A 26,544-nucleotide genomic window follows, 5' to 3' on the forward strand; every position below is an offset into this window, starting at 1 on the left:
CAAGCACATTACAGAGAAGCTCGCCCCTGGGTCTTGTGCTGTGATACACTGCGAGGTGCTGTTCTGCACACTGTGAAAAACCGTGTAGCAATCCCTCAAGGGCAGGACGAGTAAGGAGGCTGCTGCTACTCTGTGATGGAGGTCCAGGTGGAGCTGTTTGTGTACAATCTCTGAGGGTGTGCTGATTTGTATTCAATTTGTGTCTTCATCCTGGTTTACTGTCTGCGACCTTAGTAGACAGGCTCGAATTTCTGTTTGGGTGTGATGCTGAAGGGGAGACAGAGCTTTAGGCGTAGCCCTCATCGAGACAGTCTGCTCTAATGCAGACACAACACAACGCCGCCGCCGCCGCCGCCATCCTCAGGGCTGCGCTGCGGGCTGGGTCACAGTGTGTGTTAATCCGTCCTAATGGCTGTCTTGTGTTCTTTGGAAAAAAAATTCGCTTTGGATTCTTCGAACATTGACAACGAAGGTAGCCAAACCAAAACAAATGGTTATTTTTTCACTGAAACCATTATCTAACCAAGTTATTTTTGGGCATAAACCCGGCACGAATGGCAAATGAGGAAAACAGTCATATGAGTCATGTTTATGCCTCCACGCTGGTGACAGCCAGCTGAGAAGCTAAATATTGTGCATTGAACAGATGCTGTAAATGTTAATTGATATTAATGTGAATATTGTGCATTGAATAGATTAAGTTGCATAATTATGCTCCTACATTGAGCCTTTAACAAAATTTGCAAAAATAATAATAAATATGACTAAGTGGTTTTTTTTTAAAGTTATAAGATGGTTGATCTCAGCTTACGTTTGGAATTAAAAGGTCGGTGACCACTGTTGTAGACTATATGTCGTTGCTGACCAGTGCATCTTGACCCAGGAAATACGTTGCAATGAATGAATGTTAGTGATGTGTTAACATGCACAGCTAATTCCATCATCATTCTCAAAGTTTTGCTGCTGAGGTACTTTCCATGCGGAAGAGGGTAGTGTGGACATTTCCAGAACTGTGAAGATGGAAATAATGATGGTGGAATTACTGGTGAAGTGTTGCCACTGTGGTACAGTTAGAAGGAAGTCATTAAAGCTCCAGACTGGGTGACCCTTCAAGGAATGCTAAAGGCAGAGGAATGTTACATCATATTTACCACTGGCTACTGGAGAACTACAATAATGTGTGTCTATGTGGTGGTGCTGTGTGCTAAACATAGTATACGTGTTGTTTGAAATAAGAAGTAATATGTCAAATCTTTTAGTTGCAACTGTAGTGTGACCCAACACCTTTAAAACTCCTTTGGAAACAAGTTTTATCTCCTTAAGGCATGGTGCAGATATTTTTATTTTTGAATCACCTCCACCCTTGAATGAACATAATAATATATAGCCTACCCTCAGAAAGGACCTTTAACCAGAGGAGGCTACATTCTTATTTCTATACATACAAACCAAAAATTCTGCAGCAAAATGTATCTGTCACGTTCTGCCCACCTGTTTGTTGCGCCGGCCCATCTCTGGAGATTTCTGTGTTGTTTGAGCGTTTGAGAATCTCTTGCTACGTTCTTCATATGTCAAGGCAAACTACAGACCAAAATGTTTGGACATTCTCTGGACTTCACGTCTAAAAACGGCTAAAGTGTCAGTGGCTCGTGCACCTTGAAGTTGGTTATTTTTCACATTTGCCGTTTCTCTTTTCTTGCAACAGACTGCAGTAGAGTAGACTATCTTCTTCACCAGCTCGCACATGCCTAGTGTACGTGAATTGACATATGATATGTGTTTTCAGGTGGCTTGGTATAAGTTTGTATTCTTAAATGGAGCTAAAACACTTGTTTGTGTAGAGAAAATTCTAATTTATCAGTGTGGGTGTAGCCTAACATCAGGCAGCCATGACACTATTCCAGCAAAAGTTGTCAGTGGTTTCTATTTAGATTTCCCTGCTGAGGTGCTGTAGTTCCGCTGTGAAGTGGTTCATGTTATTCGTTCACTGCAGCTTCTTTCTTCCCTTTTCTCTCATCCTTTCCTGTCATAGAAACAGTGTTTGCTCCACAGCTTTATTTTTAGTCACGCAACGCTCCCATGGCTTCCATGATGACTAAAGGAACGATGATGCCCTTGTCTATTTGTCGAGAGCAGATCACATCAGATGTGGGGCAACGGAGAGACTATCTCTCTTTTTATTTTTCTCAGCTTGATACAGACTGAACAGCAGGATTTTGTGAGAGTGATGAAAAAGAAATGAAAGGACAACGAAGGAGGAGGTTTCACTGATAGTGGAAAACATACCAAAGTATATAGAGTCGTTGCAGGACTGACGCAGAGTAAAAGATGAATAATTCTGCTCAGATTCCAGAATATATTCATCTTTTCTGGAGGTTCATTATTTAAAGAGATACTGCACACTTAAATATATATATATTATATAGCACTTTGTAGTCTTGATGACCTTAGTGCTTTACAGTCCAGTTTTGCCATTGACCCATTCACACACATTCACACAGTGCATCTATGGGCAGCACTTTTTTCTATGAGGGGCCATTCGGGTTTCGGTATCGAAGGACACTTCTGCATGCAGATGGAGAAGACTGGCAGCGAACTGCCAACCTTCTGGTTGGAGGATGGCCGCTCTACCCCTCAGCCACAGCCGCCCCAATAGTGGTGTCATTTTTGTATTTTGTTTCATTTGAGGCCAAATTGAGTTGTGTTTTTTTTAATTAGTTCACTTAATTAGGAGGTCAGGTAAAAGGCATTTCACGATTTTCATCCCAGGAAGACAACCGCAGCCATGACCCACGCTACTCTTCCTCTGATTGGGTTACTCTGATATTCTTATACTAACTAACCAATCACCCCTCCTTATACCTAAACCAAAACTACCCAACAAAGACAAAGAGTACGAGCCAATCAGAGACAGAGTAAGGTGGGCGATGCTTTCCCAGGAAAAAAAAATGAGCTTGAAGCACTCAACTAAATGAATTTCATCTGAGGCTGGTCTGTGCACGCTTGATGACGCTTCTAACGTGTGAGAGACACAAAAAAGAAAAAAATGTTTTCCTGCGAAAAAGAAGTGACACACATGTAGAAAATGCAGATGAAGATGTCAAGTGTGTTTGTGTTGATAAGAGCCGACACGGATGTCTTGTGTGTTGTCACGTGATCTCCGCAGCGGAGACGTTTTCACGTTATCCTCCCCCGGGGCCGTGTTCGTGAGTGGATCACAGCGGACATTTAGGCTAAAAACATTATGTAATGTTCATGTATGGAGGCTTTTTATGTTTTTATTCTGTTGTTTTTATACATTTGAAGAATTGGTAACCATTTCCTTCAATTGTATTGATTTGGCTGCAACGTTGTTTACCCCTAAGACCCCTAACACTTTGCCCACTCCATCGACATGGGGTGACTAGATAGACACACTGTAGCATTTCATATAACCTGAAGACAATGATGTTATTCGTAAATCCAAAATGATTAAATAGCCACTGCTGGAAATCTCGTTTCCCTGAAATATGAATGTGAACCCCCAGTGGAGCCACGTCACCTTCAGTTACAGCAGTCACGCAACAGTTACCCGTAGAAAGGTCGCGGATGACTCTGTCATCAGTTTCCACATATTTAGTAGAGAGCAAGATTTCCTCAAATCTTTTCCCTCTTATATCTGCACGTCCCATCTTCTCCCTGGAGGAAGGTGTCCTAGTTTTTGTCTTGTCAAATAGAAAGTCAAAATCTAGAATGAAAAAATTCAGAATCTATGACAGCAGATTTTTTTTTTTTGTCTTCCCTTTGTGGTTTTGTGCAGCTGAGATGTTTCTCACTCCAATCCTATCACTTCACGTAGCACTCCAGCATTAAAACCAAGTCATATACCTCGTTTGTATAACTGTTGTATTTATGAATTTAGGTTTGCTGTACACTCATAAAGGCATATACACATACATACACACTTTCAGTGATCTGGTTTTCACTAAACCCTTATTTCAGTCTTACACACACTTGCTCAGACACTAGTCAAAGCCACATAAGTCCTGAGAACCTTGTGTCCTAATTCCTAGGATGTCACGCTGTCCCTGGTGTTTGTCTCCTCTCAGCATGAGGCAGCGACAGTGGTAACTATTCAGGACAAAACGTCTGGGACAGAAAACAACAACTATCCTCTTGTCTTTTTTGTTTCAGCTGTCCTGTCACTGAGCTGTCTTTCCACTCAGGGTCTTTAACATCTTCCTCTTCACTTTCTCCAGCCCTCTAAGTTCTCCCTTCATTCTTTTCATTCTCTCTTCACGTCACACTTCAGGCATCACTGTTTTTAGGCTTATTAAGGGCTCGGTCTATTGAAAAATCAAGCATTGGTCTGATAATTCATGGACATGGTTCTTTTCATCTGTCTCTTTTTAGAAACCAGGGTTTACTGATGATGAAGGTGATGTTGTACAGATTTTTAGTCCACTGATATAAATGTGTGCTTTTTGGCAATACAATTCCATTGGGTACTAAAGAGCCAGTAGAGGAGATCAGTATTTTGATTTGAATTCCAGCATCCAGAGATGCTGCAGGTTTCGGGGGGAATGTCTCCATTTGCAGAAGATGATCTTCAGAAGAAGTTGATCACTGTGAATAAGTGATGAATTTTCAGATTCCATTAAGCATTATCTTATGATTCCTGCGTGCTACAAAAGAGACTTTAAAGTTGCTTGATAGATGTAATCAGTCACGGTGAACAGTTCTTCACCTGGTTTTAATAAAGCTGCGATAAAGCTTTTTACTACACCAGCTAGTTGTATTCACTTGTGCAACATTTACAGAATCACTCCCTGTTCGGCAAGATGTGCTCAAAGTGAAAGCTGCTGTGCCTTATATCGAGCTGAATTATGATGAATAGACCTCTGAAATGTATGAAAAGTTCAGTAAACCATTCAAACTTATATACAAACCACACACATGAACATTAATAAAGCAAGTTCAACTTCATTTTATGAAAAACAATCACTTTAAAATCCGATCAGATAAATCTAAAATCAGATAAACCAGGTATAGGATGAACACAAAGTTTTCTAATTTCACTCCGAACCATAGGCTGCTCTACACACAAAGTACAGCAAACAAACGACACGAATAAGAAGGAATTATTCTGAAATAGCTCTGGAGCATTACCACTGACCGTGAAAACATCCCATTCCAAACAGACAAGAACATTGACTGGTAATTTTTATCTGCTAAGTCTATTGAATGTAAAAGCTACAAACTTTAACTCAGTTGTAACATTCAAATAACAAGGAAGGATGTGTGGGACAGCTCCGACCATTAACGTCTTCCTTTTTTCTTTCAGTGCAAACTCTCAAAGGAATCTGGTTCTCTCTCCCTCAGCTCAACTAAATAACGTTTTGTTTCACACATTTTCTCTCCCGGCAGTCTCTTTCAATAGTGTGTGAACTGTCTGCGGCAGGAGCCCATCTATCACGTCAGGGAATAAAAGCTCAGGGAGAGAGAGGAGAGAAAGAACCCCTCTGACCTTTGACCCGTGTGTTGATGCCACTGTAGTCGTCTCGAGGGGGAGCGGTGTAAGGGGGGAAAAAGTGATTCCGGAGAAGGGTGGTGTAATAAAACAGACGCAAGTGGAACTTCCTTTTGTCTGCATGTTGTGTTGTCTGTGTGTGACCATGTGTACTTTATGTCGTGACAACATGCATTGCCTGCTCGCTCAGTAGCCATAGCAGCGTACAGTATATTTTATTTTTCCTCCTATTCAAAAATTTCAAACGAGACATCTCACTTGAATGTTTTCGTCATGTGATCTGTAATTAACGGGCCACAATGTCAATGCGACAAAGCATTTATTCACGATAAAATGTGTCATTGGATCATTATTGTACAAAAATGCAGTTAATCACACTGGTTTGCTTTATTCGTTAATTTACCGTAGCAACCGACTTTAACATTTGGTGTATTTATATATATTTTTTTCTCTTTAGCTGCTAAAGGCTCCACTGTGTCTGCACGGTGACTTATGAGAGCAGTTTCACTGAAAACCTTTAAGCTGAGCTGAGAGATGCTAAAATGCTTGGTGTTTTTTTTCATTAAAAGCGAGATTGTTCACATCACACATTATTTATTAAGTATTGCTTAGAGCAGCTCTACTGTTTCAGGGAGGGAGAACCATCATAATTATCTGTGCTTCGTTATCATTCTCTTTGATGTGGCTACATTCATTCATTCACTCAACCTTTCATTTAACTCATTGGGGTACAGACCTCATTTACAATACAGCTGAGCATAGAAAATAAACAAAATGTTCCAAGACACCAAGAAAACACAGATATCAAACAGTAAAATTAGCCAAACAGCAAAAGCAAGTGCAAAAAATAAAAGCCTTAGGAGTTAATTTGATTTAAACCAAAGGAACAATCAATTAAAACAAATGAATAAACGAAAACAAGAACAGCTGGAAATAAAAAATAAGGAGATTAAAACTTGATGAGTTGAGCTGTAGATCGTTCTGTATGTTATTCCATGCTGCAGGTGCATGGTGGGAAAAACAAGGTTTACTGAGCTCAACAGTTTGCATGTACAGAGTCACCGGTCACATTGAAAGACAGCAGTGATGTAATGAAAGCGGGCAAAAGACCGATAAGGGCCTTATAGATACAGTGTTTCTCGACCAACAAAGAGAGAGGGCCATACATGAAGAATTATGTGTTCTGATTCGTATAATTTGTTTTGGGTTTAAGCAACTACTAACTTCTGATCAGGATTCCTGGAAGCATGGTGCTACCCAGTGATCCAGTCTGTGTTTACACCAGGACTAGTGGCAACCTGAGATGGGCCAGCCTGTCCTTGATGGCTGTCCGTAGGTCAAGGCTGGCTACTCAGGGTGACTTGGGTTTTCTCCGTCAGGGCCTCGAGGCTCTGGAACTCCCTGTCTGACGAGATTAGTTCGCCAACTCACTACCTGTCTTTAAATCACTGCTCCAAACATATTTTAATAGGAAAACATTTTGAACATTTTAATTCCTAATATTATTTTTATTGCAACCACATTTAGTGTAGCTTTTGACTCTGTTGCCTGTGACAGTACATGAAGGCATAGAGGTAATGACTTCTGATCTACTGAGCGGGCCACATGGCCTTCGTACTACTACAAGCCAGTAGTCGGTCAGATTTACCTTTTAAGGTTTTTCCCCTTTTAAGGTTATTACGATTTAAAGGCTGCAACACCCGATGACGCCAAGGTACAACTGAAGATTATTATTGGTTACACAACTGGTCCCTCCTCTCTTATCCCCCCCGCTTTTCCACCCACCTCTCCTCTCTTCCCCATGAGTCTGGTTTCCTCTCTGTTAATGAGGGAGTTTTTTCTCTCCTCAGTCCCCAAAGTGCTGCTCATTGTGGGAACTGTTGGGTTTCTCTATACATTTTAAAATCTTGACATTACCAAGTTATGATTTGACACTTAAATTGAGTTGAATTGAATACCCTTTATTTTTCTATTCATTCGTTTTGGGGTTATTTTATTAAGCAGTGGCATTGTAACATTGTTTAGATAAGTTCTACACAAATACAGTTCATTCATATCAGGGGGCGTTACAAACACAATGCAATGGAGGTAGGAAGCTGGCGGATCACTACCTGCGAGTGTTTGTATGCTTGTTTTATTTTTGACGATATCTCACAAACCCTCTGTTGCATTCTCCATCGTCTCCTCACAATCTGTAGAATATGCCCGCTGATGTCATGGTTTTGAATTGAATCTGAATCCTGATTAAGACTGAGAGGATGTAAGCAGTTTATAAATGACAATGTGGTTGCTTGCTAATGACAAATAGAGTCAATGTCAGTGAACGGAAAACAGACACTGTTTGATATTTATTTAATATATTATATATCTATTAATTATATATTATAAATATTTGATAGAATTAAACACAGACCTGTAACAAGGATCAGAGGGAGTCATTTTTGATGAGGTCTTCAGAAAGAATAGTAATAGAGAGAAATCAACACTTAACCTTTCTCTCTGCCTCGAAAAAATAAAAAAATAAAAATCTTCACATGAGGTCATTTGACTCACCTGTAATTTTATATGAGAGAACATTTCCTCGTACATCAGTGAATGATGAGATGCATTTTCTTGCACTGTGCGGTTATCATGTTTCCTCCTTGTCTACTGTATAATATCATAATTTCCTTGAAAGCAGTGACGCTCCAAGCACTTAGTCCATTAACCAGCTTAGCGCTGCCTAACTCACACTAACTCACAGGTCCTCACTGGCTGAATTGTCTATTTAGCCGATTATTGATTTAAAGGTCCAGCGTGTAAGATTTGATTGAAAGGGATCTATTGGCAGAAATTCAATATACAATAGTCTTAGTGATGTTCTCACTGGTGTGTTTAATCTAAATTGTACAAACTGTTGTTTTCTTTACCCTTGAATCGGCCCTTTATATTCAAATACTTTATCAGGAGGGGTCCTTAGCATCTGAACAAAATCTAAAGGTTCAGTGTGTAGAATTTAGTTATATCTATAGGTGAAGTGACATGTTGCAGCTATACTCCTCATCTCAACCTCCCCTTCCAAACATGAAGAAGAACCTGTGGTGAACTTCAGTTGTCATGAAAACTCAAAAGGTGTTTAGTTTGTCCAGTTTGGACAACTGTAAAAAAAAACATGGCGGCCTCCACACAGAGGACCCCCCCCCCCTCCATGTAAATATAAAGTTTAGATATAAAGAGTTCATTCTGTGTTAAAGAAAACAACAATTCATACAATTTAGATGAAACACACCAGTGAAAACATCACTAGGATAAATTAAATTTATATATATTAAATTAAATTTCTGCCAAAAAATTCCTTTCACCTAAATCTTACACACTGAACCTTTAAACATTGACACTTTGAGTTTGTTAGAATATTAACATCAGCATTTAGATTTACAGGAGAAGAGAGGTTTGAATTTATCATGTTCTTTATTCTTTTTTTCTCTTCCAGGTAAGTTGAAGCAGCAGTACAGACCAGAGACCTCACTGTTAGTGTCTGTAAACTGTTATTTGATTAGAATTCTTCTCACACTCATCAGATATTTGACATTTATCGGTGAATTCAGAATTGTCAGTGCTGTTTTGCTGTACATAGCTGCTATAAGCCCATCAGTGCTCCCTGGTGGACAAGCTATGTAATGCCAGCACTGTTTATTAATAACCTTTTGCTATTTTTGTCCCACAATGTCCTGTTACATATCTGCCAACAGCTGATATACCATATTGACCTTGTTAGTCGGCCCGTTGCTTTGTTGGTCCAGCTTTTAACCAGGAAGGGACAAACTGCATTCAGGATTCAGTCGGCAGCGAGAGAAGCTTCAGTGGTAGACGCTCCAGAAACAGACAGTTCAGTCAGTGACAATTTACTACACTGCTTCAGCTCGAGGCTGCGTTCGGCACAACACATTGTATCTCTGCGTTGGGGAGTCGCCATGAATGCATGCGTGGTTTATATCCTCGTGGAATAGACGCGATGGTCAGTCATCCAAAAGATGGGGCAGACACTGAACAAAACAAACAGCTTCTCATTTAGATCCATTGAGTTTTCTTATTCCCACCGTTTGAGCCGATGCTGTTCTTGGATGCTAATGCGACAGAGCAGTCGAGCTAATGATGTCATGTCACAGGGAGCCGTGAAAGAGCTTTATGTAGAACCTCCTTCTTCCTTATGAAAATCAGTTGTGACTGAGCGCTGTGTGTCTTTTGTTAGAAAAAAATCCCTCACACACACACACACACACACACACACACACACACACGCAGCTGATTGAATGTGTGAGTGTATTGTGTATGTGCTCCGTTCCCCTCGTGCGAAGCTGTTAAGCAGTTACATGCATTTTTTATGAAGATGCCCTCAGAGAACTATCATAGTATGTTTGTGCCCTATTGTAAGTAGTCATAATTCATTTGTTAATACAAACCCTACTGATATGAAAACAGCAGGGGGCACTGCTGACACACTCCACATTTCTTGTTGATGCTGTTATTGCAAACTGTCTTACATGTTGCATTTACCTTGTGATGAGTTCATTGATTTCCTTGGCCTGTTAAAGAATCATTGTAATGAGATTTGTCTGCTGCTCCTCATGGTGGAGGAGGATGTTTTGAATGTATAGGTGAAATGGAAGGGATGAAATATGTAAGGGCAGACACACTAAGACCCGGGGAGAGAATAGTTTGACTTTCATGAGTTCTGCAAGAACTTTCAAAGTGATGATGATGACAAATTCTAGGATCATGCTTTAATCGTCTGTTGATAAATAAGATTACCACGTTGACCTGCATTTTAGCAAGGAATAAAACATAAATTGCTCTTTTTACACATAGAAGTGTTTCCACTGCACATCCACCACTATAATCACAAACAAGGTGAATTTGGACATGGCTAAAATGCTCTTGAGCTAACAGTTAAGCAGCCCATCATGTAGAAGTCAGTGGAGGGGCCCTTTAATAGAAACAACAGCTTCTGTCAGTTCTTATGTTTGTGCCTGGCTTCCTGTGTTACTAAAGGTGTTTTTACCATGACTGTCTGTGTGAGCAGTCCCACTGTGCTGCAGTAACCCAACACCAGGTCAGTGCCAGCTGATGCCAGTCACATGCTGCCACTACAAACACACACCTGGTTCCTCCTGCACCTTTTTATTTATGGCAAACTGTCAGCTGTGTTATTTTTGACACGGACAGTGGATGTCTCTGTCCCCTCTGTGTGTGTTTGTGTGTGCGTGTGATAGAGAACTTTGACAGAGTGCGTGTGAGCTGCTGCCAAGAATAGCAGAGCACATTCACAAGGTGTGTGTGTGTGTGTGTGTGTGTGTGTGTGTGTGTGTGTGTGTGTGTGTGTGTGTGTGTGTGTGTGTGTGTGTGTGTGTGTGTGTGTGTGTGTGTGTGTGTGTGTGTGTATTGTGGAGAAGGTCAGGAGAGGAGGACACAACAATGTGAACCAGTTATCTCGGTGAACTCTGTGGAAGCTGCCTTCTCCTACATCCCTGTTTACTCAACATTAGTCATTCAGATCATATATAATAGATCATTAATGTCTGTGTTGATTGTGATGAATGAAAAACCATTTTAAACGGCTTTCCTCATTTGTAAACTTTGGCCATGTAGTTTTAGTAAGTATCCAAAAGAGGGCGCCCCTCACTAACTGAAATATAAAGATTTGAAGTTGAAGTGTCTCAGATCTGTCAGCTTTATATATACACACATAAGGAAGGTAAACACATGTCAAACATGGTGTTGATCTCTCAAAGAGATAATAAAATAAAAGTGGAAGAAGATTAATATAAATTACATTGTTAAGTTATATATGTTATATTTTAGTATGTATGTGTTAACATGTGCTCATGGATCAGATATTGGTGAAATATAAAGGAAGTGAAACATTAAAGTGTTTGCATGAAGTGCATTTCAATAATTTCCCTTCACATCTGACGTTTTAAGTAGCAAATCTCTTTGCTGATTGTCGGTGAACCTGAGAGCTTCAGGTGATGAGTCAACAGCTCAGTGCGTCAGCTTTTTATTCCATCCAAAGTTTGCACCGGCTCGTATGTAGATTTTTCTTTCATTTCCACAGATGAGTGCAACTGAGTCATCCTCGAGTGTCCTCTCCTTCCTTCTGCTTCTTCACTCTGTGCTCCACTCACTCGAGTGGGAACCCGGTCTACACCGTATCTTCTTTTATTTAGTTGTCACATATAAAACGACTAATGCATGTATGAACTCCGTACATTATCAGGGAAATGTTCTTGTACTCTGAGCTGTATCTAAATTATTTATCGACTCATTGGAAGAGGGGCAGAGTCCTGCAAACGTCCTCATCCCTGCAGCTCGAACAGTCAGGTCAACAGTTTGTGTGATCAGTTGAATCATGGTCACAAGCTGGTGTTTGTCTACCACATCATGAGCCCGTTTTCTGTGGATTTCTTGTATTTCGTGCTATGGTCAGCAAAGGCAGACTCCTCCCTCCAGAATTGTTTTACATAGAAAAGCAATTGCAAACTGCTAAATAAAAAAAAATAGAAGGAAATCTACTCATAAATAGCATCAAAATGTAGTTTGAATGAATGAGTATGTGAAGGAATTATAACTTTAAAACCACTAGTAGCTGTTTTTACTTTGCTGCCTTCCAGCTTCCATACAAAATATCAGATAGAAATTCTATTTCAGTTAGTCACTTTGAACACTCCAGTCTTCAGCCTATATCGACTCTTCAATCTGCTTCCCCTTGATTTTTCAGTATCACTTTGAATCTTTGTGGATCAAATATTCCACTATTATAGACACATGAAGCCAATGTTACATGTTGTTTATGCACTATTTACTTTTGTTAAGGGTATTAGAGAAGTATCTTGCTCAATGTACCTCTCTTTTCACCAATGCCGACATTTCCGCAACACATTTTTGACGAGGTTAGAAGATCAGGGTCTAGGAGGAAGCATTAGAATGCAAGATTTGCTGTAAGGTTTATTGTAAGGTAACAAAAACACAGTTGCAGTCTGGTTGCACTAATCAGAACATATCATACTATCAGTCATTGAGAGTTAAGTTTGTGTTCGCCTGCTGCGGTTTTCACTTTTAGCTCAGGGTTAGTCCCCAAACAACTGCTGATGAAAAACACCAAAAAGGTCTGTGATTGAGTAATAATTCTCTTTGGATTTGTCACCATGAGCGACAGCTTTCCCTTCGCACAATTTCATCCATTGTTAATATGAAGATCCTGACTTGGAGCAGCTGGAGATATTACAACTTTAAGGCCAGTGTGATGTTTTTGTGTCATCCAGTGGTTATTCTGACCGTGCCACAAAAGCAGGTTTGGTGTGATTGATCGAATTCATTTATTTTCCAGACCCTGGCCTCATAGTATCAGATAACAGAATAAATTGTCTGTTTTCTCTCCTCTCTTTTTTAATTTCTTTACTCTTTGCCCCCTCAGCTTTTAAAGTAGGCCAGTGCAGGCTCATTCTCTCACCAGTGCTGCTCCTGAAGTTGTTTTACACGTGTCTGGGGACGGAGGTGGGTGGGAAGGGAGGCGGCTAACGATGGGACAAGATCGACGAGCGCGGCACAAGAACCCTATTTAATTGTAATTAGGAGGGAATGGTACATTTTAATAAGAACTGGATCTCCAGTGATGAGCTCCGTGGTGCAGTTTTTGTTCAGGAGAAGGCAGCGGAGGCATTAAACCACATTTTGTAAGCGATATTTTATTCAGATATGATGCACTCCTACACAGCTGCTCATTCATATTTAGTCTGTACATTTTTACCAACAGTGAAGCCATGAAGCGTGAAGGTTTCAGCTGACTGCGTGTCTGTGTCTTTGTCATCGCCACATCAGCCGCCCTCGTCTGGCCCCCCTCGTCTGGCCCCCCTCGTCTCCATTGGTATTTTCCTCTCCAGTGTTACCTTTAGCCCAGTTGCCCTGGCAACAGACAGACACCTTGGGGAGGGTTTTTTTGGAGACGGGACAGATGAGGGTTCCCCCGGCCTCCTTCTGGCTTGACACCTGTGAATGTAAATGTGATCTAAAACGAAAAACACAAATATCTATAGTTTCTCTTTCTCATTTGGATAAACTCGTTTGACGCTAACCCCTGAGAGCTCTGTGGAGATTTGGTTCAAGGTCCAAGCAGATTTTTTATGTCGTCCTCGACATGGTTGACAGGTGGTTGTTTGGAAGATAGTGGGGGGGGCTGTGATGATTTAAAAAAAGATTCTGCTGTTTTGCCAAAAGCTGAGAGTTGGAATAAAAAAAAAGACCAGAATGTCTTCGAAGCTGAAGAGTCAGCTGCAGGCGAGCGGCTGAGGGGCGGGTGAAAATAGAAGCAGGGCCAATTAACATATTCTTATAACTACAAGTTACATATAAGTCAATTTCATGAAGGGGTTTTGTTTTCAGGTTAATGTACTTTTCAATTGGATGTCTTCGTACAGTACATTTAGCACCTCTGGATGATCTCCTGAAATGATCTGGGGGGCTTGTATTTTCATTGCATGTCTGAAAGCAGTCATAAAGGCGTTCATGAAGATTACTTGGTGTTTTAACTCAAACCAGTCTTCATCCTGAACTCCGCGGCTAGAGTCACGGCTCCAGTGCTGAATCAGAGTTATTTGAAAGAGAATTATCTCCCTGTGAAGTCATTGGCTCTAACTAATTAAACCGAGGGAAACATTCACTTCTCACTTCCTCTGATTCCAAACCTGAAAACAGGAGCTGCTCTACTTACACAGTATACCCCTGACAGGTAATTATTAGACCAGAGGGATTTTAAAGGGGTGGTGCTGCCTTCAGGGAATATCCTCTTTTTTTTTGGTCCTTTCCCTGTCTCCGTTTTCATCTCTTTTCCTCCAGTTGATTTTCTCCTCTCCTCTTCTTCTCCCTCTCCTGGTTTTGTCCTTTTGTTTTCCCTCTCCGCTGTAAGCTTTCTTCTTCCTCCCGTTCCTCGCCCTCCTCTAACAACACCAGGCACGTTTGATCTCCAGCACTGAAAACCATCAGCTACCACTGTGCCATCAAAAGCATCTAAGTGGTTGCTATGGTTATTCACTTAGATACAATTACTATAGCAACGCTGTTTCCGAGAGCCGGGGAGGAAGTGGTTCAGCGGGAGTCCAGCTGGAGACACACTATATGGATACACACAGTACAGTCACACATACAAGTACCAGCAAGGGATTTGCAGTGAATATTATACGTGCACACACACACACACACACACACACACACACACACACACACACACACACACACACACACACACACACACACAGAATGATCCTCATAACACTTCATATGGAAAAGTTGAGATCTCTAGAACGTGATTGGATTGAATTTTTCTTTAATTTGATTTTCTTTACCTTTGTATCACTGGTTTTATCAGCATGTCAGTCTCAATCTGTAAAGCACTTTGAATTGCTGTTGCCACACAAATTGAAGTTTGATTGATTGAGTCATTGATTCGTTTTATCACCGTCTCCTTCAATTTCTCTGAGATGGATCAGTAAGATGCAGGCTTGTTGCTGGTCTTCTGGTTAGCGGTGTCCGAGGCTGGATCTGATGTGACATCGTCACGCTATGGATCAGCCTGTTAGCCAAATCAATTCCTCATCACTGCTTTTTTTAACCACCGTCCTGTCCGGGTCATCAGCAGCTGCCGATAGCCTCATTAGACCCTGCAGCTAATGCTTTTTCATGGAGGGTGTGGTAAAACATATGGAATTCACACAGTTAAAGTGACTTACTTGTCGAGTTTCACATTCTGTGTTGAACTGTGCCAAAACAAAAAAACCCTCTATATGCAGATGGACATGTCCTCCCACTGTAGCATGAAGCCAAAATATCTCTGACACGGGTGGTTCTATCTTGCGCTGGTGACATCATTTGGAGACGCCAAAACACACCAAAACATCGACCAATCAGGAGCCAATCACGACGTCTCTTCCTGTTTTATAGCATCCAACAGCAAACAAGCATTAATTTGATGAAATGTTTATAAATGAGCTGAAAGGACAGAAAGCGTCTTTGGAAAAATGTATTTGATGCATACTTTGACATTCTGGTTCATGTCCCATCTGTTGACATGGAGAAGGTGGAGTTTATGACATAAATAAATGGTAAACGATCTGTATTTAAATAGTGCTTATCTAGTCTTGACGACCACTGAAAGTGCTTTACGGTACAGATTTATGGACGAGTAGGCTCGACGTGGACATTATGCCGACATTGACACCAACATGACCCCCAATCCCCCTGCTGCTGTTTCGTTCATATAGAAGAGTTCATGTGGAGAGGGTTTTTACAACAGGTCTGAAGTGGATTTCACTAATGGGAGACACTGTTGTTACACAGAGGCTGGTGCTCACATCAGGAGCTGTGCTATTAAAAAAACACTCCATTCAGTCTTGAGAGGAGTTTGTCTCAATGGGTTTTACAATCTGTGGAGGATTAGACCGTCTCAAAGCCCACGATGATGGGAGATGCAAATTCAAGAAAGACAGTTAATTGAATCTGTTTTTGAGACGGAAAGCTTCATGAAGTGCATCACATAGCACTGAAAACCTGATGTACAATGTCCGTTTCATTTTCTGCTCATTTACCCCTCCCTTGATACCCCCTTCCACCCTCTCTACCCCTCATAAAATATTCAGAGAGCTTGGTGCTCAGCCAGACGCCCTCCTCCCTCTCTGCCAGCCAGCTGACAGGGCACGCGGCTCACCGAGTGGCACAAAGGGCGGGGATACAAAGAGCAGGTCGGCCTTTAAAATGCAGAGCTGGGAGGTTTTCAGTACGTTCGACTGCTTGTAATGATCCTCGTCATTGTGTAGTCACCAATTGGCCGACAGTGTGTCCAACAACCTAGCCGAGAAGGTCTTCTCATTCCAGCTTTGATCGTTGTGGATTACAAAATAGAGCCTTGAACTCTTACCCAAGTGCCTCTCTTTGACGTCACAAAGCCTCAAATGAAATACAAATCCTTTTGTTAGTATGCAGAATCACAGCCTCGGGTAGAAACATCCAGCATGCTCCTAATTTTTCCTGCGATCACCAGCATTATAACCCTGATGCAATGCACTGTCTGCATCACGACCTTCCACAGATCAAAAGTTTCATGCCAGGAGCTCACTTAAGTCCCCACCATCTGATTTTTATACTTTTCAAACTTCAGACACGACACACAACTGTTTTCACATACGCAGCAGTACTCGCCAACACATGGAAACAGACAGAAGCTCGTTTCAGACATGAACTCTGAAAATAATAATGTCATCAACACGTTCACTCCCACGATGTAAATCCTCTGAATAATAAATAAACTGCTGCTGTATTCTAATGGGCTCATTTGCACATTATTTGGAGGTTTTACTCCGGAGCTGGCAGGACAAAACATTTCTGCAGCAACTGACACTCGGACATTTGTCTTCACGTGTTTAGTATAATTTCAGGAGATTATCCTCTGAGTTTTACCTGCTGCATAAACAGGTATGTCCTGCAGAAGTGTCCAATATACAGTAACTCCCTGTGACACTGGGCTGAGTGGATTAACAGGGTCCTTCATAGTTTGAGGCCCAAAGGCATTTGGTCCACTTGCCCCTTGACTAATCCACATTTGTGCATAATCATGGTCCTTTCCTGAAAGCTAATCCCAGACTTCAAGTGTTACACAAAGAGAGGAACACAAGTTTAGACATGAAACAGGTTTAATGTAAAGCTGAACTTCTCGGTCCTCGTGTTGAGATAGAGATTAGACTATAACTAAATCCTATTTTGCTGATTTATTAAGAAAAAAAATCTTTATTCCCTTTATTTTTCTTTTCTTTTCTGTTTGCTTTGACTTTATGCTTCGATCTATCTATGTCTCGTGTCTTCTCTCTTCCCAGGCCATTGGTTTAGTGTGACATACGCGTCCACAATCTGAGCATCTCAAAGTCACTGCTGAGGTCTGTGCGGCTAAATCACTTTGATTGCTCTGGGAAACCTTTATGCATGTGTTTCTATGTGTGTTTCTGTGTGTGTGTGTGTGTGTGGGATGGGGGGCATTCGGTGACATGGTGGAATGTAGAAGTTCCTTTTGTCTTGGTTTGTATGTGTGTAAGGCCATTTCCTTCCAGCCCATCACAGCCAGGCATTTTAATGGAAGTGGTGTCAGGCCAGGTCAGTGTCACTGAGGCCTGACTCTCTCTCTCTCACTCTCTTTCTTTCTCTCTCTCTCTTTCTCTCAAACTGTTTGAAAAGACTTTTTCTTCTCCGGGTCATAAAGTGAAGAATCTTGGTTTCTTCTTTGTGTTTTAATTTAATAGGCGGAGAACAGAGAAATCTCTTGTTTTGGCTTCGGAACACTGTTCCCATGCACACACACTCTCCAGCTGATGTTCACTTGCTTGGTTAAGCTTGGTCTCAGCGTGAGACTGTAGAGAACTTTGTTAGGTAACTTTTGAACACCTGTTTTGTTCCCAGTCCAATTGCTATTAGCATTATTTTACAGAAAGGCCAACGCTACACAAGTTCACCACATCCATATTTACTGTTTCCCTTTTGGAACCTGCATAAAATTACTTTTTTTAGCGAGTTCATTTTGTCATAGTTGAACTTAACCACAATAAACTAAAGCAGTTTTCTAAAATACACTGAGAAACAGGTCCAATGCATGGAGATGACAGGACATGGTGCAAAAAGTAAACTGCAGAAATTGCATTAGGTGAGAAAAACTCTTTCATTCCTTGCATTTGTCTGACAAGAGCAGGGTCTGCTTGAAACCTGCGTATTTGGAATGGGCTGGTTTTTTTTGGCCTGTGATAATGCTGGTTGCAGCAAATACCTGACCTGCTGCTGGACTCGGTCTACACAACCCTGCTCAACCTCTGCTGCTGCACAAAGAGGGCTGACGGGAAAGCGCTGACTTACGGTGATGAGTCCCAGCCACCGCTGCCATAGAGCGCTTTTACTGTATTCAAAGTTTAATAATATCGAACGCATTTTATGTCCAGATCGACACTGCACTTGCCTGGGCCCATAACGATACAGATGCCAATTGTGAAGCGAATAAGATGAACCTTTCATCCCATGAAAGACATATTTCTGGATATTTTTCGATGAATGCCTCTGGTGTTGGCTCAGTTAGAAGTGACCCTTCTTCTTCAACCTCAGGTGTTTGTGTTCTCCACATGAATCAAGATGCACCCTCTCATTTGCTGTGAATTCTTTGGACAGTGACCTGTTCTGTTCACACATCGGCTCAATCGGACATTACTCAGACTTTGTGCTTTAAAGCTTGCAGGGTAAAGACGGTTTAATGTCCGGTTTAATCTCAGGTTGCATCAGACAATACTTGTTGGATTGTGGAATTACCTGGATGGGGTATGAAAGAAGTGTGGGTAGGGCAGTGGATGTTTTCAACAGTTTTTCCTCTTGCACCGGGTTCCACAAATGCCTCCACAAATACCCAATGTGTACCTCCTGAAATATCAAACATTAGGGCCCGTGGGCTTGCAATTGTGTTCTTTTTAATGATTGGTTCAATCGTTTGTAATCAGGGCTGTGGCAGTAGGACGCAGTCAGGAGGAGGCTGTGGCAGCAGGCTTTTCAACCCACCGTGCGTGCGTCGCCGTTTAGAACAAGCATTCACAGCACTGGCCTCTAGATGTGGTCAGAAAACAGGCTACATGGTACAAACTAGTTTGTATGATGCGAACAGAGGCCTTAACGTCAGCCTTTGCTGCCATGAAAATAAAATAAAATGTTTTGGGAAGCCATTTAAAGATGAAACAACAGCAAAAATGTCAGTGGTAAGTAATTCAAAACCTGTAAATGAATGAATTTTGAATTCCTGCTGAGTCAGACAATGTTCTTTTGCATGACAGAAAATGTAGTTTGTCTGTGTGTGTTGTACATGCTCGAAATGTCTTGTTCCGTTGGCAAACATCAGCCAGAAGGGAGTAAAATAGCTGATAGTGTCTCATTAGAAAATAATTGCTTCGCGTGCACAAACATATTGCTGTCGTTAAATTTTAATGAGTGTTGCTAAGCTGTGTTTGCAATAACATTCTGGTCAATCGTTCTTTGGAGTTGCACATAAATGTCCAAGAAGTGAATGCGCTGTGTATAGTTGGTCATTTGTCACGGTGACATGAGTTGTTGTTGTGATCCACAAGATTTTTTTATTTAGTGGTTGATTTTTGCTTGGATGCAGTAGGAGAAACTGATCTTCTACCTACAAGGGAAATGCCCCAAAACTGTTTTAAGGTACATTTCAATAAAATGGTTTTAGTATCGTGCTTAAATAACAATATACATAATCTCAAGGCACTTTACAAAGAGAAACCACAATAAGGAACTTTGGCAACTGTGGAGAGAAAATACTCCCTCAATAACTGGAAGAAGCCTCCAGCAGAACGTCTTGTACGCGTACTGGAAAAAGTCCCCTGATTACAAGGGTGTCGAGGTCTGAATGATCTCTTCATCTACAGAGAACACATGCCTGCTCGAGTGCTTTGCCTCCTTGCAGCAGCAATGTTTTCCCGCTTACATCACAGTCTGCTCAAGTGCTCGCAAAGATAAAGAAGTGCATTGTTTGGGACAAAATGTGGCGTTTTTATTGAATCAGACCAAGTAGTGGACTGCATGAGGTTGCGGTTGCGTCAAGCCCATCCTGTCCGTGTTACATCATAAGAACAGGCTGTGTCCTGTTCCATTAGCTACAAAGACTTAGCAAATGTGTTGATTAATGACCAGAAGCCATTGCAGTCCCCGATCAGACATCATTTATCAGTGTGTATTCGTAGAATGGCAGTTATTGACTTTCTGTACCTTCAACAAGTCTGAAGCGGATGATCTCTGCATCCTCTGTAAATCTAACTAATCTCCAGCGTGCAATTTGCTGGAGATATGCAAGGTTAATAAAGAGGATAATGCCTTCATGTGGCGTGGCTTTAATCTGCTTTTAGTAACTCCTCAGGTCAAGCATCACTACCAGGGCCAAAACTGACGACCAAAAACAACTTCAACTTTTCAGTGTGAAGAGGCAGCAGTTAAACTCTTGAGTTTCTTCCAGAAGTCAAGGCTTGTTCATCATGGAACAAGGGAAGGAACAAAGATGTTTACCAAGGTGGCTCGCATCCATGATCTTTGCTTTTCAGTCAATAAGAAAAACCCTTTGGACCTCAGACATGTTCACATGTTATAGTATGTTACTTTTGAAATTTATGCTCCGTAAGATCACCAGCTCTCTCCGTAGTTCTTTCGCCTCACTAATTCTGTGTTTGTAAGTACAGCAGTTTTTTTTACTTGTTTAACAGACTCTGTTTGTCTCTTCAAAACAAGACATTTCCTCTTGTCTTGATTTATGTAAGAAGCTCTTTGATCCCCTAATCGGGCATAATTTATCTCTCTTAGGAAAAATCTGTAATCAGATTAAAGTTCTTTACGTGTGTGTCTTCTGGGCAACACCAACACACATGGGTTCATAATAGACACAAAATAAGATGATCAAATTACGAATCAACTTCTCTTATATGATTTAGTATGATGTGCATGACAAGGATTTCTCACAGATACACATTGTTGTTGATGAATTGTTCTTTTCCAGTATTTCTGTTGCATGAAAATTTGTCTAAATGATATTTTTAGTTAATTAGATTTATCAAATTGAAAGTTAGTTTGACATTGATGGATCAATCGGTGAAAGGCAGGATTTTTATTGATGACTCAGTTGGACCTTTTGGTTACACACTTAACTGCAGCATGAAGTCACCAGTGACGAGTGGTTTCCGGTAGAAATGGGCTTTTCAGAAAGTTGAAGTGTCCATGTCATGGGGTCCTTGAAGTCTCTAACATCTCAAAGAAAGAGCAGACTTGATCCGTGGAAAATCTTTTTTTCTCCGGTGTAATGTGGCGGGACAGCGCACAGCTGAATGTTTCCCTCTGGTAGACCTGAGAAAGATGTAAATATGAAGTCTGCTGCACAGTTATGGAACAGATGCTGTTGGGCTAATAAGGTGTAAGATTAACATATCTGCCTGTGTTTCATGATAATGATGGTATTTCTAGCTTGTTACATCTGCTCTGGTCCAGTCTGGCCTGGTCTGAAGAACCCCCGACAGACATGCATCACATTTTCTCCTTTTCCTCCTCTTCCTCCTGTCTCTCTCCTCCATCTGCTCCTGTCTCCGTCCTTCCCTGGTCACTGTTGGCAGGTGTGTCCTCTGGCATTTGCAAGGCGTATTCCAGTAACAGGTTGAAACACGCACAGTAGATTACAACCATTTTGGTGTAGAAAGGTTGAGTGAATCACCAAAAACATAGTCGGTACCATCTCATGGTGGAAGGTGAATATTCACAGCAAATTAATTTGAAATCTATTCATTTTTTTAATATTTAAAACTGAATCAAAGGATGTGGCCAAGATATGTTTATTACCCTGAACAAAAGTGTTAGATGAACAGATTTTGGCATTTTAGCAACCAAGGGACATTTGCATTCTTCAATAAGTAGTAATCCAGTAAAATATAATGCTTGTTTTACTGAATGAATGAAACATGATGTTCCTAAGAAATTAAAGTTTATTTAGTCATTTTTATTTTTATCTGCATAAAATGTATGCACTTAATTTCATGTGTCTAGTTATTTGTTTGTGGTGGAGGGTGTGCATTGGGGGACTTTGACCCTTAAAACACCTAAAACATTGGCTACGGCCCTGCTCTGATTTCCACTATAGACTGGCTGTCATCAGTGTGACTGATGCTCCGTTTAAGAAACCAGTTAAGATAAAGTGAGTTGGAATGTGAATATAGTGAGTGCCCCAAAGCAAAACAGAGGGTCCATGATGGAGACACAAAAAGATGTAATATCCACAGGCTCTGGTATGGTTAAGTTGGTGTGTGAGTGAGCAAAACAGGAGGTGGCGATGGAGGAAATGAAAACAGAAGATTCCATTTTTCATCCATTAATGAGATTCTGCTCCAACCTGCTGTGACTGGGAGCCCATAGCCAGGGGCCATCATTAAGATACAGCCAATCAATGTTTTTTTACAAAGGAACTCATAAAGCGCTTGTGTGTGTGTGTGTGTGTGCGCACACGTGTGTTCGTGTGCGTGCATGTGTGTCTGTGTGTGAGGGAGGGGTTTGGGTACACATGGATTTAAGACCTGGCTGCCTTCAGACAACAAAGACTGACAAGGTGCTGTGGATTTGCTGTGTGAGTCTGGGTGTGTAATCCTCACTGGCTGGAAGTTTATCGACTGAACCTACGGAGGAGAGACCCAAACACACAGGCTTCTGTTTCACAGTTGAGTAGTGGAACCTGTAACATGAGGCTGTGCCTCGGCAGCTTTGTCCTCGCTCATCTCTCCAGCCATTCAAAAGCGGTCATCATCCCATAGGCCCCAACCTCTGTCCCTTTCTCATGTACAATGTCTCGTCTCTGCAGTGTTGTTTTAAATTGATGCTGGATCCAGTTTTCATTCAATTTCTATTCAGTCATTTAAATAATCTTCATTTTATTTTTTAAGCAAAGAGCAAAACATTCTGTCTGCAGCTGTCTTCTGCTTCTCCTCAATGTGAACTGGTGGAAAAAAAACTTGTTGCAGGCTGAAGAACTCTTTGACATAAAACTGTAATCTATAAAATGGATTTTTGTAGCATTCATCCTCCTCTTCAAGCAGGGGTCAGGGGCGTTTGGCTGAGGCCACAACAGTCTGTCAATGAGTGTGAACTGTCAGCATACCCTGTAAACTGTGGACGTGTGCGCAGAGCTCACACCACACTCACAATCATGAAGGAGACACTTGAAAATACTTTTTATTTCAAATGCACCACAAGACTCACTGAGATGATGCAACAGAGAATCATAAATATAAATATTGAAACATGGAAATTACTTTAACAATTATATACATTGTTGGCAGTGTGTGTATTTACATATTAGTATCTACATACAGTACAGTGTATACAGTAGTAGAACCGCAAGAACATCTACAGCTTGCTGATTTTTTGTTAGTCTTAAAAAAACACAAATGAAACAATAAAAAGAAAAAACTAATTCCCCTGTGTTGTAACCTGACCAACACTCCAAGTTATTTAATGTGTAACGTTATAAAAATAAAATATGACGTATAAATGATTAAGGAGCATTTTGGTATTCATCAGTGTACATTGAATATCCCATTCAAATGCTTGGTGATGTCAATTGATCAATCACACTGCCATATCAATTATTATTTGATTTTTAGGTGTAGTTTTTTTCCTGAACTTTCATTCAAAAAATTTCAGGATTGTACTCACAAACAATTTCATGACAGTGAGAAATATGAGAGAAAACACACACATAAGGCTGTGTGTGTGTGTGTGTGTGTGCGTGCGTGCGTGCGTGCGTGCGTGTGAGCGTGCAGAGACTATTTTGGTTTGCCAGCGAGGTTTCCAGATAAACACTGGTGGCAGCTGCTGCCATAGCAACACCATTGTGCTCCCTCCTCCCCTCCCTTCCCCTCCCCTCCCCTCCTCTCCCTCCCCGACCACCCCCCCTCCGCCTGGCTCGCCGCTCCTCACAGTCAGAGAGTGAGGACCAGAGAGGAGAGAGGTCGCCTCGCTTCGTTTCACTGAGGAGAGGGGGACAGAGAGAAGAAGAAGAGGAAGGAGAGAAAACACGAGGAATAAACAGGAGTGAAAAGTGGTTGTTTTTGAGGGGGGGGGAAGAATGAGTGAGGACAACCACTCCCACTACAGGCTGGACCCCAACGATCGCCTCAATGGGCTGGGACAGAGGAGAAAGAGACCCAAGAAGGTAAATGAAGAGATGGAGAGCCACATGGCACAGAGGGTGTGAGGGAGCCGGAGCTGGGGGCAGGGGAGGTGGAGCAGGTGGAGAACAGTGTTAGAAGAGATTTTTATTATTTCCTTTAAGTGCCAGCTTGAGTTGAAGCTTATTTCCCCACAATGCTGACTTGATTTTTCGCCCCATCTCCCCCTCACCCCTGGAGAGAAGCTGTTCTCCAGTGGGAGTTCTCCATTCCTGCTGATTCCCACCTTTTCTTTCCCTTGACGGATTCCTCCTCCTCCTCCTCCACCGCTCTCTCATATTCACCCTGCTCCCTGTATACCCCCTCTCTTGGTCTCTGTGTGTCACTGTGGTGTTGTTGTTGTTGTGAAGTGGTCGAGGTGGTGAGTAGTAGGAGGAGGCTCCTCTCGCATGCTGACAGGGTGGGTCCGCGCTCCGCTCCACTCGCTCTTTGTGTGTGCCTTGTTGTGGACGCACCAATATCAGCCATCAGCAGATATGATCCAATCCTGTTATCCTCAGAGAACATGTCATTCTTTGCTGGTTATAGTTTTATTTTTTCTGCCACGAGCGCACACACCCATCTCCCTCAACACTCAACAACAGCACAGATCATTGTGTTACTAAAGACACGGAAATTAAGAAATATTGTGAGCTTTTTATTATAAGTACTTTCATTATTATTTTTATTACAATATAATTTGTTGCATTTGATAACACACATTATAATATTACAGGCTGCAGCTCTTTCTGGAAAAATCACTTTAATCAGTGTTCATAACAATTGTCAATTAATCAACCAATTGTTTCAGTTCTAGTATCATTATATATCATTAAGTCCAGCTAATGTATTTTAGTTAATTACTTATTCATTAGAATAGCAGCTCAGACTTAATATTTGGACGGTATGAAGAACAACTGTTGCTGTTACATTTTTTAAATTTTGTACACGTTCGTTATTCTTGCAAATGGTTTTTTATGTTTTTTTGTGCATCAGGTTCATTAATGCTGTGTTGTAGTTTTCTGATCAACATGTTAAACCGACAACAAAAGGCCATAACTCAATTTAATTTTACCTGCGCAACAAGATCACTTTCAAGTCTGAAGTTCATCAGTATGAGTGTTATCTGATCTGCTACCTGAGGGTTGCTGCAACCACGTGTTTGAGCTTTGGAAGTGATCATAGTCATGGTTTCAAACCAACTTTTATCTGTTTGTAGTGAGTAGTTAGAAAGTTTGGCTTCCTGACGTTCTCGTTACAGGGAAGTAGTGGGTGATCTTAATAACAAATCACATCACAATCTTTTCAACCATGATCCATAATCTATATTATGACCTTTCTTTCCAAGCAGCCTATGAATTTGTCTATTTGCACCTTTTCAAGTGCAGTATTGCATCAGAGACACTCTTCATCCACCATGCTGCAAGCTCACATGGAATTGTTTTGCAGTCATCGTGCTTGAACCCTGTGACAGAGACATGTGACATAATCAATCAGCTCAGACATCTAGTAGGCAATCATTACGTTGGTTTGTGAAGGCCGTGTGGATCCGTGTTGTTAGGGTGGACCTGGTACAGCTGGTACAATGGTGAAGGTTAACAAACATACAAGTTATATAAAGATCATCAGATCACTCTGCTGTCCTCAGCCTGTCTTTATATTTCTGTACGTCTTGTTTCTGTCCAGCTGTCAGATTCTGTTTTTCTCTCTCCTCCTCCATTCTCTCTGTATCGTTCTTCTTCCATTATCCGCTTTGTGGAGTCAATCCCGAAGAGAGACCAGCTTGGTCAAACCTTTTCTTTTTGATGACGTGTGAATCAACCTGCTGTTTCTTGGTGGACGATTTAGATCCAGTGCCTCTATGCTCATTGGGCTCTGTCGCTCTTCGTCCATGTTGATTGAAACATTTTAAATGATAGAAAGAGGCGTGGCCACTTCTTCCATTTCAGCACCAAATACTGCAATTAGCCCACTCTGATAAACACTAAGCCTCCTTTAATTAGCAGACACTCAAGACCTCCCCCCCCCACACAAGAAAAAAAAAATTGGCAAAACAAAACACACCACAGCGATTAGCATGTAGCCACACCTCCATTCATAGACCATAAAGCCTGCTGCCTTAGGGCGTGTCTGCCGAGCTTCCTTAATGGGCATGGATAGTGCTTCATAAATCCCTGAGGACCTCTCTGGTGTTAAATATGCTGATGTTAGCGATTTTCTTCTCGGGCCAAAACAAGTAATACAGTA

The 26,544-nt window shown here is 41.3% G+C and overlaps 1 protein-coding gene across 2 annotated transcripts in view; it reads left to right on the top strand.

Moving 5' to 3' along the window:
* ank2b (ankyrin 2b, neuronal) overlaps positions 1 to 26,544 on the top strand; it is a 151,581-nt gene that overhangs the window by 16,010 nt on the left and 109,027 nt on the right. The window contains exon 1 of one of the 2 annotated variants that reach the window (XM_069518394.1): positions 24,065 to 24,302. The exons of the other annotated variant lie outside the window; for it this stretch is intronic. Within the exon in view, the coding sequence (XP_069374495.1) occupies positions 24,216 to 24,302 (87 nt within the window). The 5' untranslated portion in view covers positions 24,065 to 24,215. Of the gene's footprint in view, positions 1 to 24,064; positions 24,303 to 26,544 lie in introns of those variants that run through there. 2 annotated transcript variants of the gene reach the window in all.

Source organism: Paralichthys olivaceus, chromosome 22 (genome assembly GCF_024713975.1).
Source record: "Paralichthys olivaceus isolate ysfri-2021 chromosome 22, ASM2471397v2, whole genome shotgun sequence".
In the NCBI taxonomy this organism is placed as follows: Eukaryota; Metazoa; Chordata; class Actinopteri; order Pleuronectiformes; family Paralichthyidae; genus Paralichthys; species Paralichthys olivaceus.